At 40.1% G+C, this 17,537-nt stretch overlaps 2 protein-coding genes across 7 annotated transcripts; both read left to right on the forward strand.

Moving 5' to 3' along the window:
- The first annotated feature begins 40 nt into the window (after positions 1-40).
- Positions 41-11,097, forward strand: susd1 (sushi domain containing 1). Of its 6 annotated transcripts, none has more exons than XM_044025176.1 (19): positions 41-310; positions 415-555; positions 1,075-1,230; positions 1,650-1,802; positions 2,200-2,382; positions 3,080-3,259; positions 3,378-3,560; positions 3,743-3,922; positions 3,996-4,175; positions 4,295-4,474; positions 5,686-5,865; positions 6,612-6,776; positions 6,898-6,992; positions 8,615-8,801; positions 8,895-8,988; positions 9,948-10,206; positions 10,292-10,331; positions 10,491-10,630; positions 10,978-11,097. In XM_044025176.1, exons 1-18 carry the CDS (start codon positions 256-258, stop codon positions 10,625-10,627), a joined length of 2,748 nt encoding a protein of 915 aa, XP_043881111.1. In that variant the 5' UTR covers positions 41-255; the 3' UTR covers positions 10,628-10,630; positions 10,978-11,097. The 6 variants fall into 6 exon arrangements, with proteins under 6 accessions (XP_043881111.1, XP_043881110.1, XP_043881112.1 ...); XM_044025175.1 differs by having other exon boundaries at positions 10,491-10,614; XM_044025177.1 differs by having other exon boundaries at positions 10,491-10,584.
- A 768-nt stretch (positions 11,098-11,865) lies between these two features.
- zbtb26 (zinc finger and BTB domain containing 26) lies at positions 11,866-16,915 on the forward strand. Its single transcript, XM_044027093.1, has 2 exons — positions 11,866-11,916; positions 13,661-16,915. Exon 2 carries the CDS (start codon positions 13,702-13,704, stop codon positions 15,034-15,036), a length of 1,335 nt encoding a protein of 444 aa, XP_043883028.1. The 5' UTR covers positions 11,866-11,916; positions 13,661-13,701; the 3' UTR covers positions 15,037-16,915.
- The last annotated feature ends 622 nt before the right edge of the window (positions 16,916-17,537 follow it).

Genomic DNA, 17,537 nt, shown 5'->3' on the forward strand with positions numbered 1-17,537 from the left:
CAGGTTAAATATAGCTGTTATCAGGCCGCAGCACGAGTGTGCACTTCATCAGCGAGCGCAGTGAGTGTGTGTGTGTGTGTGTATATGTAACCCCGCAAGCATCCCAGCTGCTCCAGGAAGACCATTGAGAAAAGAATTATTAAAGTTATCAAACACGCTCAGCGTCATCGAGGCCCACAACACGGATGTGGATGGGGATGGAGAGGTTGATGATTCCATGAAGTAAAGAGAGCACGACTGTGAGAGGACTCACACATGGAGCAGAGCACAGCGATGATTGTGTGCTTTTTACTCTGTGCTGTTGTTGCAGGTGAGATTTTCTTAAGCTGTTTCTCATGAACTGGAGTTTTGGACAGATCTTGGCAGACGGACGCTCTCTCTCTCTCTGTCTCTCTGTCTGTCTGTGTTCCTCAGTTTCACCAGCAGCAGGACAGACGTTTGATGTGTGTGGCAGTTGCCATGTCAACGCCACATGCGAGGACAAACTGGACAACTCTGGCAAAGTCTGTAACTGCAAGTACGGCTTTGTTGGAAATGGAAGAACTTTCTGTCAAGGTAGGAAGAAACCTGAAGTTATCTTATATAAGACAGTTTTACAATAAGAAGAGCAAAGAAGAAATTGATCATTTTCATTACAGTGTAAAAAAACATAATCATAATAAAGTTATATTATAATATAATAACATTCATTTAAGCTGCTTTTAGTGTGTTTATCATAGGATGTTGTTACCTGACTGCAATATCCACTGATTTACACTGATACACAACCAAGGTTATCATAGTTGCTAGTTTTTATTTTTTGTAAATTCTTAGTTTTTATTAGTTTTAGTGTTCGTTTTTGTAATGTGTGCAATGAGTATGAAAAACGGTCATATTAAGTATGGTGTGACATTAAAAACCCCAATAAAAGATGCCATTTTAAAAGTGAAATTTGAAAATAGGACAGATCCCTGAATTAAATATAACATTCTACAAGGAATGAACCTGAAAATGTGCATGATAGAGCTGAGGTCGATACTGTACTTCATATATGTTCAAATCTCTCATGTATAACATCTTTTTTTCCCCTTCCAGATAAAGACGAGTGTCAGATAGGAACCATTAAGATCTGTGGGCCACACACACAGTGTCATAACACACACGGCAGTTACTACTGCACCTGCGTGTCTGGCTACAGTCCGTCTAACAAAATGGTCTTCTTCATCCCAAATGATGGAACCCACTGCCAGGGTGAGTGAACCATAAAGCTGATGTTTCTTTAAATTCTAGTTTGTCAAATGCGGCAAAAAACGGCATTATGCATACATATAGGCTTATACGCTTTTGTGGGGACCAAAGTCCGCCAAGATTGTTGTTGGTCAGTGTTTCTATAGAACATAAATGTAAACGCACCACGAGTTAAACAGCAAACATGTAGAGAAGCAACGTTCACCCGCTTTGGTCGTGTGTGTGTGAGTTTGCATACGTACACGCTTTAGTGGCGACCAAAGTCCCTGTTTGTCAGTGTTTGTAAGGAATATTAACGTTAATTCTGCGCCCTACACTGCACTTAAAGCAGGCGGATTCTATCACTTCAATTGTCTGTGAATAATATTGTTGAAATTAAAAACAAACTGTATTTAATAACCTTTCCATGCATAACTGTGCAGATGTTGATGAGTGTAGGATCACAGGGCTTTGTGGAGAGGGAGGTTGGTGCAAGAACCTGGATGGCAGCTTTGAATGCCGCTGTCAGCTGGGATACAAAGTCCACAATGGGGCCGAGCCTTTTAATCCTCACCAAGACGAGGCTTCCTGCAGAGGTAAAACTAACACAGAAGTTAGTTTTATCAATACTAACCTGATAATCATGTAGTTTTTTTTGCCTAAACTCAACCAAAGTATGAAAGAAGGGGTTAAAAGGGATTTTCTGTAACGAGTTCAGCGAACCGTACCCCAAAGAGTTTTCTCTTTTAATCCCATCACCATGGTTACTCAGGGTTAACCAGGTTATGTTGCGAGTTTGGGTTTCAAATTCCCCAAATCAGCACTGTCATTTTACAGTTTCTCCTCTTGGTGATATTCTCTGTGAGATATTTGGTTTATATATGTTATTTAATCAACAATGACACTGTATTACCTACAGTATGTGGTGTATAAGTGAAGAATTTTAGAATAGCAGATGCAAAAGAGCTCATTTCATGTTCCTGTCTCGCTCAGTGGTCGACTGTGGCTCGCCTCTCGTCTCAGTGGACAACTCTGTGCTGCTGTCAGTCACAGGGACGACGTATGCTAGTGTTGCCCAATTCACCTGTGAAGAAGGCTTCATTTGGGCAAGTGGAAACAAAACATCTGTGTGTGGAGCTGATGGACAGTGGAGAGGACCGACTATGGTCTGTGAAGGTAACGACATAATGATAAATAACTATAGCTCCCTCTGCTACTCACCCATTCATGATTATTGATCAGGATACTAACCATTGAGTGCCCAACCTATGGATTTGTTTGTTTTTTCTGTGTTTCCTAGCAACGTTAGTTCAATGCTTATGCAGGCTAATAAGATTATTTTATTTTTATCTTGATACATTCATGAATAATAACTACTAAGACCTCTTAACATTGAATCTAACACCATTAGCAGGTCACAAATTTAAAGGAGTAGTTCAGGGTTGTTTTAAGCGCAAGGTACTGTTCAAGCGAGAGTCTCGGAGAATCACGGAAAGAGGGTTGTTACCATACGGAGTCTAAATAGTAGCAGTAAACGAGGAGATGAGTTGCAGGTGATTGGCTCAGAAGCTCCGCCCCCACTAACCAGCCAGCCTCCTGAAATAAAGCGGAACACAATACACAGGAACCCAAGACGTTAACAAAATAAAAGACAGGAACTGACCCCATGACAGTTGATAAACACAATTTTCAAATTCCACTTTGACGTCTCCAAATCCTACAAACTGCACTATTTTTCACGACTGTTGTTAATGAGCAAATAATGTTGGTGCTAATATTAGCATTTAGTTGAAAGCTCACAGGGATGAGCTGCAAACTATTGTGATTTCTTTTGTACAAGATTGATGCAGTGTGTCACTACTTTGGTTCTTAGAGGTTGACTGTGGCTCCCCCCCTGTCCGCCCTCATGCTCGTATGCTGTGGGATAAGAGCTCGAAGATGGGCACTGGGGTGTTTTATCAGTGTGACACTGGATATCATAATGTTGGAAAGGGAAATGTCTCCATTTGTGGAGCTGCTGGAGAGTGGGAAGAGCCGCCAGTGCTCTGCCAAGGTAGAGTATCTGCTTCATCTTTAGGTTTTTGGGATTCATATAAACCTAACACAGAGATGATTTATTCTAAGGCAACTTATTGTGAGTGGATGAACCTAAATGCTGTTGTTCCTTGTAGAGACTTTGTGTGGAATTCCCCCTAAAAGTGAATCCACTGAGCAAGTGTGGAACGGTAGCACAGCTCCTGGCAGCACTGTGCTTTATTTTTGCAAAAAGGGCTTTTATAACAAGGGCGGACATATAAACATATCAGTGTGTAATGAAAACGGTCAGTGGACACTGCCCACTCTGTCATGCCAAGGTAATTCACACAAAATTACACACAAAACAGCTTTTTCCTTTTCTGTCTTTAAGATGTCTTTAAAATGTAAGAAAACTATTGTAATACTAAAAGTGTTACGAGTTTCTTTTGTTTGTTTGTTTTTATCGTTTAAACTCTGTCCAAAGCCCCTGATCTGTATGTTTGTGTACTTCCTGTCACAGCAATATTATGTGGGCGTCCTCCTATACTGCCCCACACTGGACAGGTGTGGAATGGCAGCTCTACCCCTGGAAGCTCAGTGACTTACTACTGTAGAATAGGATTTAATCAGAGTGAAGGACTTAACGTGTCACTGTGCACAGTCAATGGTTCCTGGACAGAACCAAGCATCTCATGCAAAGGTAACACCTGGCTGTGTCCGTGTCAAATAATCACCACAGTCTTTGTTTAAATGGGTCATTTTCATCCCTGTAGAAATCCGATGTGGCGCGCCCCCGTCTGTCCCTCATTCAGTCAGGCTGTGGGCTGGAATCCCCACTGTGGGCTCTCAAGTTGTCTATCAGTGTAAATCTGGATATCACAGTGTTGGAGGGGGAAATATATCAGTGTGTTCTGCCAGTGGAGAGTGGGATGAGGCAACGCTGCTCTGCCAAGGTGACATTGACATCAGTGTGGCGTCACCTGCTGAAAACCTACTTTTTAAATTGTGATTCTTCTATCATACTGACCCCAGTGACCTATAATGACCTGCTGTGTTTTGTCTCTCATTGTAGAAGTGGATTGTCGAGAGCCCGTTATTAAACCTCACTCTAGAATACTATGGGATGGCATGTCTCACATTGGCAGTGTGGTGTCATACCAGTGTGATGAAGGATATCACACCAGGAGCTTGAAAAACTACTCAGTATGTGGAGAGAATGGACTGTGGGAGGATATTGATCTGTGGTGTGAAGGTGCAATGTTTGTTGATGGATACATTGGAAAAAAAAGCAGTATTAACGTAAACATTTAAAGGTCCAGTGTGCTACAATAAGTGACATCTAACGCTCCCTACGGTGGCCTTCACAGATCAGAAAGGATGTATTTACTCTCTCACAGCTCTCCCACTCTCTGTTCCATTTCCTGCTCCTTCTTCTTTAGATTATGTATCAGGTTTATGAACATAGACCTGTTCTTCTTCTGCTTTAAAATGCATAACACAAGTCCATTCTGCGGTAGAGACATGGCAGTGCAAGATAACAGCCCCTGTAAAGCAATAATCCACATATAAAGAAGGCTATGAAAATGTAGTTTATTCCATTGTTTCTCAATTTTTGTTTTGCTCTCATAGACTGTATATAAGAATTGATGTAGAAGAAACCATTAGCTCTTCAGGAAAATGTTTATTTCTGTTATAAATTAAGTGAGAAGTAGAAGCTCAATTCTTTTTTCCCCATAGACTTTTTTCTTCTAAGCCGCTTTTCCACTCGGTTCGCCTTGGTGCGGCATGTTTTTCTTTTGCTTTTCCATCAGTGATAGTACCTGGTACATGGTACTGGACACTGATTGGTTAGAGTGTCGTCACAGGAAGAGTCATGAGCAAGACGTCCAACACTAGACTCAAACCGAACAATGCTGAACTGTTGATCAGTTAAAAAGACTTAACAGACAGCAAAACGTGCATTGATCTCTAACATTTAATGAACTGATTCTAATGATTCATTTACACTGAAAACAGCTGCTTTGCAAGTCAGTGTGTTTGTGTCGGGTATAAAACAAAGTCACGGCAGTTTCACACAGCCGTGCTATGATGACCCGCCCACTTTGAGGTGGCACTATATTGTAATGGAAAACCAACCAAACCGTGTAGAGTCGAGCCGTGCTGAGGCAAGCTGGGTTAGTGGAAAAGCGGCAAGAGACTTCCATTCAAATGAAGTTCTTTTTGCAACCTACGTGTATTGTATTTATACTTTGTGGTGACACACTGGACCTTTAAACTGTCTGAATCTGTATGATGCTATAATGAAGAGTTTTTATGTCACTTTAGCTGAGGAATTAAGTCGTAGTACTAATTGTAATACTGTATAAATATGCATGTTCCCTTCTCTGTGTGTCACAGCTGTATCTTACTGTCTATTTACATGTTAATGGCCCACAGTCTGTTCTAATTCATGTCTGTGTGCAGAAATAAGCTGTGGCCCCCCACTAATCCTTCCCCATACTAACCTCCTGTGGGACCACACCAGCAGACCTGGCAGCGTGGTTTTGTATGAGTGTATGGAAGGATTTTACCAGGAGAGTGGACCTAATATTTCAGTATGTTCTTTATCAGGAGAGTGGGGGGAAATATCTGGGCGGTGTCAAGGTACAGTGATCATCTGATAAGCATTATTGTGTGTTTTTGTGTACATCATCTATCCCTGCTTGGATGTTCTACATATGATGTTGGCATTTTACGGTGGATTTGACAGAATTGATCACAATAACATTTTAATTGACAAAGGACAACAAATATACAAGAAAAAATCCACCTTAAACCAACACAAATACTCTTTTCAGTTCCAAAGTTTACTTATGGAAACAAGTCATTACATTTGAATGTGTTCTGAAAGTTATTCCATGTGACAATCTGTCAAAAAACAAATGTATGTTTTTATCACATAGTCATGTTACATGCAGCCAAAAGAAACGTCAGAGTATTTCAGTTTTGTGTGAGTAAATTATGTGACACAAACCAAAACATAACAAAGACCCAAATATTCTTGACTAAATTAAACAAAAATATCACGAAATAGCAAGAAAATCATAATAAATTACAAAAAAATAAATCAAACAATACTAATCACTAATAAACTAACAACTAAATACCATACAACATAAGAGTAGGCTGTACTACGTTGGAACAGTTTACCCAGTAAATGTCTGTGTATGTACCAATGCTGCTGCTGTCTAACCAGATTGTAAAGTACACAATGATGAGTTTGACTCAGTGATATCATGAATCTGCAGGTTCTTACTTATAACTTATATCATTCATAAAGTTGTATTCCCTCAATAATTTTTGCTTATTTTTATGTTTGTAGTCATTTAGTGGCACTGTTTCTTTTTCAGCTAAATGTGGCCCAGTTCCCTTCCTCGCTAATTCAGAGGTGGTGTGGCGTAACAGAAGTGTAGTAATCCACCGCTGTGTGGATGGCTATCACAGCTGGAGGGGCAGCAACGTCTCTGTGTGTGGAACCTCTGGCTTCTGGAACAAGGCGACTCTGAACTGCACAGGTGAGTCAAAGAACACGTCCACTGTAATAATCATCATTACTGTTATAGCAGGCTCATATTATACATACATAGGAGTTTTATATGAAATAAAAATGAAAGCACTTTCTTTTCACTGCTACAGAAATGAAGCCGCCCATCAACCACTTACATGTTCTCAGTGAGAAATGTTTGCACTGGAGAGCAGAGAAGTATGAAGAGGACACGGAGACTTACAAGGTAACACATCATCAATCAATCAATCAATCGATCAATCAATCAATCAATCAGTCAGGCTGTATTTATATAGCAGTTTTGAGACAAAGTAATGTCACAGAATAATAACAACCCACCCTTCACGGAGCCCTACCACAAAAAGCAGATAAAAGTAACAGAAACAGAACTGAATAGAAATGCTATTATCAGTCTCAACAGTCAGTGATGAGGAAACGCTGGAGACTAAAAATACAAATGACTGACGGATTAAAAGAAAGTGAAAGAATTGTGCAAATTAAAGTTGGTAGAAACAAAATCCTGTGTCAGCTTATAAAATAAAGTAAAATGTTTAAATAAATCGATAAAGAAATAATAATCAGTTAAAATCTAGGTGAACATTTTGGTGATTTTTGGTGTTATTATTTTTGCCTCTGCCTTGGTCTTCGTGAACAGAAACAATGTAACATCACTTGTATGCTGTATGCTGTATACCCGGTCAGAACAGGGGCCTTTCTGCATGGAGTAAGCATGTTCTCCCTGTGTGTGAGTTCCTAAACATGCAGAGGTTTCTACTACATCAGTGGTTCTCAAAATTCTTCTGTTCCCCCTTTGGAGGAAGAAATTTCCCGGGGCGCCCCCGACTCTCACAAAATTATAACAATGTGTCGAGTATAACATTTATTGGAGGAAACATCAATCTTAGAACAAGCATTTCACATTTCTTTCAGTTTCTGGCTGTGCTTTACACAGCCTCAACCTCAATATTGCTTCCCGAGAAAGCAATTTTCATATAAAAATATGTGCAATTATAACTATAATAGAGTAATTTTTTAAACAATAAATACATTTGGTTTTGTTGTTAGTTTCTGAAACTTTGCACAGAAACTTCTCCATTACCCAAACCTTGTCACCAGTGTAGAGTTTGTTGTGGTACGTCATTAAAATGAGTCTGGGTTACCACAAGAACACAAAAGCTCCACCTGCTAAACTTAAGTTAGGTCTAACTCACGCCCCCCCGGACAGTCTCCAGGCCCCCCCCCCGGGGGGGTTGACCCCACAGTCTGAGAAAGGCTTTCAAATTCCCGAACAACTGTTTCCTTGGGGCAAAGTGTACTTGAAAAACAAGTTATACCATACAGTTACATGATCCACACATTGGGTGCAACAAGTGCGTCCAGAGTCCAGACTACCCTTTTCTCTACATTTCAGCATTAAACATTAGCTGTGTTAATGTGTTCATCTAAGTTCATACACTTCAGGTACTGAACAAATCTTTTTAAATAACTGATTCTAATGATTCAGTTACACTAGTTTGTGTGTGTCACATGTAAAACAAAGCAGCCGTGCTGTGATGACTCCGCCCACGTTGAGGAGGAACTATGTTGTAATGGAAAACTAACCAAACCTTGTAGAGGCGAGGCGGGGTGGTACTATGTAGTGAAAATTGACCATAGGTGTGAGTGTGGATGGTTGTTTGTCTCTGTGTCCCTGTGATGGACTGGTGACCTGTCCAGGTTTTGACCCCGCCTTTCACCTTATGTCACCTGGGATTGGTATCAGCAGTCCTGCGACCCTCATGTGGAGGATAAAGTGGTAGATGATGAATGATTTAGTATCTTTGTGATCGTGACTGATAATTGTTCCAGGTTATATACACGGGCACCAGAGACTACCAGAGGTCATTTCACGATAGAAGGCAACAGTTTGTGAGATCGAAGACGGAGCAGTTGTCAGTCTGTCTCAACCTGCTGCCTGTCACTAACTACACCATCTACATCACAGCACTGTCAACCAGATTCACAGCCACCATCACCACAAACACCAGTTTACCAGGTATCACTCTGCCTCTCAATGGAAAACCGTTAGTGTTCACTGCAGTGTTTACACACGATTGATGCATTTCTTTTTTGCAATAACACTTGACAGTGCCCCCTGTGCCAGTCGTTTACTACAGAGAGTTTGAGACTCCTGAGCCTACGCTGAGTCTGCACAGATCAGCCAACACACTGGACCTCATCAGGTAACAACAATTTGTGCATATTGTAACACACATTAATGCTGCATGATGGCATTAGAGTAAGAGTTAAGACCAATTATCTTATCATTATTATTATTATCATTATTATTATATAATTGTAAGACCAATAGATCGACATGTATGACCTTGGTGAGTAGTAGTAGTAACAGAAATCTGCACAATTATGCTAAGTCATTGAGAAAATGTGTCAAACACAAACCACTGACAAACAGGTTTCCAATGTTTTAAATAGCAATTTAATACAGTGTCCATACATATTTTTGTGTAAGTGTATAATCGCTTTAAAATAAAAAATAATTTAGTTTTCATAGCCTTTTATATACTGTATGTGCTTTATATAGACAAGGGCATCATCTTGCTTCACCATATTTCTACAGAAGCCCTAGAGGACATGCATTTTGTATTTTGAAGTGCAAGCTTATTATGCAAACAAAGAAGAATAGTTCCAGCCACATAAGCCTGATTTATAAACAGAAAAAGTGGCAGGAAATAGCGGAGAGTGGAGAGAATTTAACCCTTTAAACCCTTTAACGTGGAGCGAATCGCAGACGACGCATGTGCGTTACCGCAATTACGCGGCGGTTTGTGTGGTAATTTCACTCGCACTGTTGCAGGAAGCCGGTGAAACAGCGGACATTTTTGAGTCAAAAACTCAACCAAATGTTATTTCAAATATGGTTCATTCTGTTCACATTTCTAATTTAACATGAAAATCTGGTGTTCATGTACAACTACAGTATTTTGAGGCTAAAGGTGTCAAAGGGTTAAAAGGAGTGAAGGAGTCACTAATTCTTACATACTGGACCTTTTACTGTTTTAGTCTCAAAAACAGGTATCCAAATCAAAATCAATCAAGTTTGTTTCATCATTTGAATCACTTTTACATCACGTTTAGATGTTAACATCAGTCTGATCATTTGTTTTTCGTCCTTGTCTGACAGTGTGTACCAAGTGTTTGTGCTGCCTGTAGAGGAGATCATGGTGTTTGATTGTTCCTCTCATGGACACCCTCAAGATTCCTCACGCAAAAACAAACTCTCATCCAAATACATAACTGCCCAGATCTTGGTCAGTCATGTCGGGACAGAGATGAACTTTACCGTCGGAGATGGACTCCTCTATGAAGGCTTCTATAACGCACCTCTCGAAAATGGAAAGAATTATTATATCGTCTTACGAGCTGTCAGTCAATGGAAAACAGTAGGTGAAACGAATTGTTGTACATATAAATGTAGTGGCTGACAAACTGATGGGAAATATAACCTGAATGGTTTCTCTCCTGCAGGCTTTAAAAGGCTCCTGTGTCCTGTGGGCTAAAATAAGAGGTATTTCACACACCACTTTACTTACATACAGCAGTATGATCTTTAAAATGAGATTTACTATGTGATGACATTCTGTGATAGAACATGACAGACAATTTAAGCAGACCAAGACCAGGGCTTGATCACCAGCTAATCACATGAAGCATGTCCTTGTCCCAGGTACGTCCTATGTCCTGAAGGTCTCGTCACTGTGTGCTGCCGCCGCTGTAGGACTGGTTGCCTTGGTGATTATGGGTGGATACAATTGCTTCTGGTATGGACAACACACAGAAGAACCTCTGAGGTTGCTGTCATGAAAAGTTAGTCAGTGGACTTAAGTGTGTTGTAGGTTCATGTCTAAAATCAGCATATGCTGCAGTAAAATATGATTTGTGTGGATTCATAGAGTTGTGGATATTAAAGGTCCATTGCTGCTCACTGGTTGGTCCTTTCGGGCTGCCATAGAAACATAACAACACAATGGTGTTAATATTTATAGTCTATAGTCTTAATATTTAATTTAAATTAATTAAATTCTGATACGTATGACATGATATTATAATATTGTGGTAGTGTAATATTAGGAACATCTTGAGGAAATTACTAATTAATAATTCATTTCATTATATTCATTCTAATATACTCCTGTTTGTTTCTGTTCTTTTAGGTTTTTTAAGAAGACATGACACTCTTCAGTGCTGACATTCTGTAAAATGCATTTTTTGTACATGTTACTCTTTATTCAAATGTTGTAAATTATCACATTAAACATAGTCTCTGCCTTTTATTTAACTGTACGGTGTTATTTGTTTGCCCTGTGTCATTATCATTGTCATAACAATAAACTACTAACAAACAATCTGCGAAACAAAACTCTAAACATGTTTAGGCTGATTGTAATTAGAATTTGATTATGTAATGTGCTATTAATATGAGGCATTTGAAATGAGACGGAGTGTGCAGACATGTGCATGGGCCAGGAAGTGAAGACCTCAGACAAAGATTTGTACAAATTTGTACAACATGGACAACTGTGCCAATTATGGCCAATTAGAGTCAAAATAAATCAATTATATATATATATACATACATATATATATATATATATACATACATATATATATATATATATATATATATATATATATATATATATATATATATATATATATATATATATATACATATACATATATATTAAGTGTAATTAATTAAGTGTACTTTCGCCATTATATATAAATATATATGTATGAATATATATATATACATATACATATATACATATATGAGTAAGACAGAAGGTATGCAATCACAATTTCACAGATAAAGTATAGTTTTGTTTAACAGATTTTCTGCACACACTAAACATATTCCAGTTTCATCTAATTAAGAGAACAATTTTAGACAATCTGTAAGACTTATTTTTAAATAAGGACATTTATTTTTCCCATTATTAGTAGTATTAGTAGTTGTAGAAGTGGTGAATAGTAGACACTCACACTCCATACCAATAGGTGGCGACAATGAGACATTATGTCCTGTGCATACCACCAGTAAACACCAAAGGGGAAGTAGAATCAACCCCCATCAACAGAAACACACACAGGTCAGTTTCAGTGTTGTCTTTATAATTTTTATAAACCTTCATTCGTCGACACTGGTCAGTTGACAGGTCAATAACAACTTGTACTTATTATGTCGGCAAGAGTGGAAAGGTACAGGAGCCTGTGAGTTCTTTAGCTCCAGTGTTGTTGTGATTGTCAGTGCTGTTCAGTGTGGATCACTAGGCCAAACTAAGGAGACGATACTGTGAACTCAGACACAGCTAAAGTTAAGCACGGATATCTGCAGTTTCCGTAGTGTTGTAGTATAACCCACAGAAAAAGACGCAATTCACACACATTTTCCTCAAAAGAGAGAATGTCACGTATTAACGTTTGCGGAGCTAAGCTGTTACTGACAGTACAGTTAGCTCGGGCTGCTAAAAGTACCAAACTCTGACCAGAATCTGAATATTTTCAATAAAGGTCTTGTTAAATCTAAAACTCTCAGGGACATTATAGCTAGTAGAAATGATAATACTATTAACTGTAATTCGGCGTTCACCTGTGAGCATTACTTCACGCGGTTTGGCCTTTTTTCCCTCATTTGTAGCTCGATATTGTCACCTTTGGACAGGTAGATGAGCTGTAGCTAGCGCTCCGGAGATTACGCTCCGTTAATGCCAGCAAAGCATTTTGATTCAGATAAATTCAATTTGACAACATTTGTTGCAGCTGTTGAAAATTACAATTAATGCTTAACGTTACACCGAAGAGTCAGTGCAAACTTACTTGTTTCAATTGCACTGTCTGTCTGTAGGTAAGATATGTAAAACTTCCACCACTAGCGGTGAGAACTGGTACTGTCATTCGAATTGTAAACACTGGAAAACGATGTCTACGTGTGTGTATGTGTTTGTGAGACAGATGTAACACACTCAAAAGCGTTGTGACAGTTTGCAAGACTGAAAAGGTTACACGAGTAACTCTTTAACAGGTGAGGGTTATGAAACGGGGTATAAAATGTGTATCTACCAGAGGCTTATTGTCTGCAAGTATGAGGGGTTACCACAAAATGGTAAGTCAACCCACAGCTTCACATTCAGTTCAGAAACAATGTTTCTCAGTGAGAGATCGAAAACAATTGAGGTCTTTCAACATCTATATTACGTAATATTGTGAAAGCATTCGGAGCGTAAGAGGAAAACAATGAGGGCGGAAACTGTTGCTAAATATGCGTGAATATCAAACCATCAGGAGGTACTGAATCATACAAAAGTGAAAGACTTCCAAAATCAGTGCCATTTAACACAGTCCACCACCACATCAAGAAATTCAACCTGAAACTGTATTACGTAAATAGAATAGAAAAGCCTCAGAGTCCACATCTCAGCTTGTCGTCCAGTTTGAGAAAAGTGGACGCTAGATGCTATGTGCCAAAGATGGAAAAACATACTGTCCAAACATCAATGGAATGTGTGATGGTGGAGTATCAGTGCAGAGGTTTATATTTACAGTATATTTCTGGAATTTTGGACACATGTTCCTGTCAACATGACATCGGAAAATCCTTGTCTATTTCAGCAGGACAATACCAGGCCTCGTTCTGCACAGGTTATAACTGTGTTGATTCATAGACGTAGCTTTATGAGGTCTTGTATACACTGATCAGCACTATGTGAACTCATTTGACAGTAGTTTGAATCAAATGAACAAAGCGCTTGAAAAGTGCTATATAAATGAAGGTGCATATAGGTGTAGCTATAGAAACCAAGGAGAGCTCACAGTCTCTGTGTTTGTTCTGTACAGGTGTGTCGCCGCTGCTGCTGCTGCTGCTGCAGGCCTTCACTATGGCTCAGAACCAGGTGATCCTGCAGTTCCGTTTCGCCACCTTCGGCGACTCCATGCTGCAGAAGATGAACCTTCTACGACACCAGAGACGCTTCTGTGATGTCACTGTGCGCATCAACCAGCTGGAGGTCCCTGGTCACAAAGTGGTGTTTGCTGCCGGCTCTTCTTTCTTAAGAGACCAGTTCATCCTGCAGCAGGACTCCAAGGAGGTCCAGATCTCCATGATGCAGGAGGCGGAGGTGGGACAGCAGCTGCTCCTGTCCTGCTACACAGGCCAGCTGGAGTTTCCAGAGCTGGAGCTGGTGCATTATTTGACAGTGGCCAGCTTCCTTCAAATGGGTCACATTGTGGAGCAGTGCACTCAAGCCCTCAGTAAGTTCATCAAGCCTCAGGCTCCTCCACGCCAGCTGGAGGCGGATGTGAGTAAGAGGCGGGAGAAGAATGTGGAGGGTTCTTCATCCCAGATCCAGATGGAGCAAGAGCACTCTCAGGTGCAGTCTGTTCTTCATGAGAAGGAGGAGGAGGTAGAGCAGCTTGAGGATGACAACACTGGTGACAATGACCATGATGGAGATGACTGTGATGACGACGATGATGATGATGACGATGTGATAATACAACCCACGTCTCCTCTGCAGATTTTAGGCAGACACCCAAGGCAGGGTATGATGGAGAATGACATCACTATAGTAAAGGTAGAGTCAGTGTCTGATGTAGCAGAAAACTCCATCACGGGTCACTTCCCCACCAGTCCGCCTGCAGCCCTCAGCTCTCCTGAGCCCCAGCATTCCCTCATCAACTCCACGGTGGACAGTCGCAGTAGCGAGATGCCAGTTCCGGCTGGCATTGCCGGATACCCGCTCACTCCTCCTCCTCCGTCACCTCCTGCAGAGAAACACAGTGGTCACCAGAGGAACTACGACAAGCCTCTGCAGTGGTACCACCAGTGCCCAAAGTGTGCGCGGGTCTTTCGTCAGCTGGAGAACTATGCCAACCATCTTAAGATGCACAAGCTCTTCATGTGCCTCCTGTGTGGAAAGACTTTCACACAAAAAGGCAATCTGCACCGACATATGCGCGTCCACGCCGGCATCAAGCCCTTCCAGTGTAAAATCTGTGGCAAAACCTTCACCCAGAAGTGTTCTTTACAGGATCATCTTAACCTGCACAGTGGGGACAAACCTCACCGCTGCAATTACTGTGACATGGTGTTCGCTCATAAGCCAGTTCTTCGTAAGCACCTCAAACAGATCCACGGGAAGAACAGCTTTGACAACGCAAACGAAGGCAACCTGCACGACGGAGGGCTTGACTTTGATTTCAGCAGAATTTGAAATCTGTGGATGTTTTTACTTTAGGTCTGTTGGATCGAATCCTTTAAATGGACATGGTTCAGATTTTGCTTCAAGTGGGACATTACTTCAATGACACTTTGATAACGTTCGGGCCTCATGTACAAATGATTGTGTAGCTTTTATACTGAAAGATGAAATAATCCAGATGTATGAAGTCTCAGTGAAAATGAAACTGAGAGCGTGTGCACAAGCAGCACAGTCTGCCCCAGTTTGTCCCAAAAATGTAAATGACTATCAATCATTTCAACCCTCTACTGACCCCTATTTCCTAAAGAACAACGGCCAATGTGGCTGCAAAGAAGGAGAAAAATGAAAGGAAAGAGATTTTACTAAGCATCAGATCAAAGCATTAACCTTTGACGAGAAAAGAATAAGAGAATATTTTATTTTGGAGGTATGTTCCCAAGAAAATGTCAGGCTGCTGTGTTTGTGACACCACCGTGTCACATCAACAGAAACTTTATGTCCAGAGTAAAGTTTCCTCTTTAGGAAAATGACTTCAGAGGTCTCTTCCCTCCTTTGTGTCCTTTCGTGTCACTTTGTCCACATACATCAGTGACAGTTTTTGACACTCCATTGTGTGTGTTGAAATCAGTGTCGTTAAATGTTAGTGGGTGTGCACTGTTTATACATGAGGCCCCTGCAGTTTAAGTTAAAGAAAGCCTGATGTGAGTAAACTTTAAGGCAACTGGACACTACAAACATGTTTCCTGTTTTCGAATTCACTGTAGTTTCATGACCTTGGACCTTGGCCAAGGAGGTTTGTTGGTTTGTTTGCAAGGGTGGGGTCATACTTTCCACAAGCTGTGTCTGAGCAGAGGTCCACTAGGGTCCACGTGACATAATTGTTGTCATCAGCCCACAGACGACTGCAGTATGAGTCCGTTTGAATTGTACACACCCACGGCACATGCTTTCACAACACTTTCCAGTCTAGTGGACGGTGTTCTGTTGTGTGGTCTTGTTTTGGTCAGAAGTGATAACAAAGACAACGGGGCAAGCATGGGAACCTGCTTATGGTGATGTGAGTAGATCTGTTGTTGCCCACACACTCAGCATTCAAAGAATACCTGGACATAGAAAGCAAATCCACACTACTAAAAAGGAATGTAAGATGGAATACTATACTGATGCAGAGCCTTGTTTTAGTTTAACCAGAATCACTGACACAGGCAGATGTGGAACTTCACAGTGGCTTCTGCAGAAATGATGACCCAGCCCTTAGACGAGTTACGGAAGAAATACTGATTTTTTTTTTCTGTTTGTTTGTTTTTAACAAAACTTGGAGGCCTGGTTTTTGGGCCCAGAAAAAAATCCATTAGAATTTGGTGTTAATTCAAATATGGGGACAGAACAAGGGGTTGACTTAGCTACTAAGCTTAATTGAATTCAAGGAGACTGTTGGGCCTTGACAGATGAAGGTGCTCTACTGATTGCCATTCTAGGTTTTATATGGACTATAATAGTAGATGCCTTTATATCATACTTGAAAAATCAGCACTGAAACACTAAACATAATGACTGTATCACGAGATAATGATGTATAATTAGCAGTTATTGATGAACTGGGATGTCTTTGTGTCCACTGTGTCCAATGAGATGAAAGAAAAACAAATATTGGTTTGTATATTGTGTGTGTACTGTGGACTTTCTGTCTTCATGAGTAGAATAAACTTGAATGAGGCTGGTTATGAAAATATTAAAGTCAATCTGTGCCAGTGACCAATGAGATGCCAAAGTGTCTGTGTTCTTTTATACTAACTCTGTATCTGAGGAACTATTGGACCAAAGTGACATTGTATCTGTCCTGTGTTCATGAGAGTCATCATGTGTTATAAAATAAACTGACTGTTAACCAGTCCTGCTTTCATGCTCTTCATATTCCTCCAACATGACGTCATAAGTCGATTTAATATTAAATCAAATGCGTTAATGCTTTAGAATAAATGCACAAACGTTTGCCCTCATCATTTTTCCTGTGAGTACAGGCTCATGCTCATATTCAGAAGGGAGTGTATCTGAAAGTGGCATGTAAATGTGTGGGGAGTGGATCTATCAAAGGTTCCATTGTTTTACATTCAATGAATATCTTCAGACCAGACAGAAGAAAGTGCAGTAATGTTGGTGCTGTATGTCATTGCCATAGAAGGCTATAATGTTAAATTCAAGAGAGTCAAGAGAAATGAAAACATGGCCCCTGACATCTTCCTCCTTTTAACGCAGCGAGGAGAATATGACACAAAATACATTAGCCATCAGTCGTCAGTTGTAATGATCACATACATTAAACCTGGGTTAAGCTTGTTTGGTGTTTAAATTACTGTAGTCCACATAATTATTTACTTAATTACTAGATTTATTTTACACCATAAATACATTTTTATTGTATCCCAAAACAAGCACTTTCACTTTGAAATTCTACAAATATCCCCAACATTATGTTATAATTTTAAGTTCATATTGACTCACATAACTAAACA

The sequence above is a fragment of the Solea senegalensis genome, linkage group LG5 (assembly GCF_019176455.1).
Source record: "Solea senegalensis isolate Sse05_10M linkage group LG5, IFAPA_SoseM_1, whole genome shotgun sequence".
Classification (NCBI taxonomy): domain Eukaryota; kingdom Metazoa; phylum Chordata; class Actinopteri; order Pleuronectiformes; family Soleidae; genus Solea; species Solea senegalensis.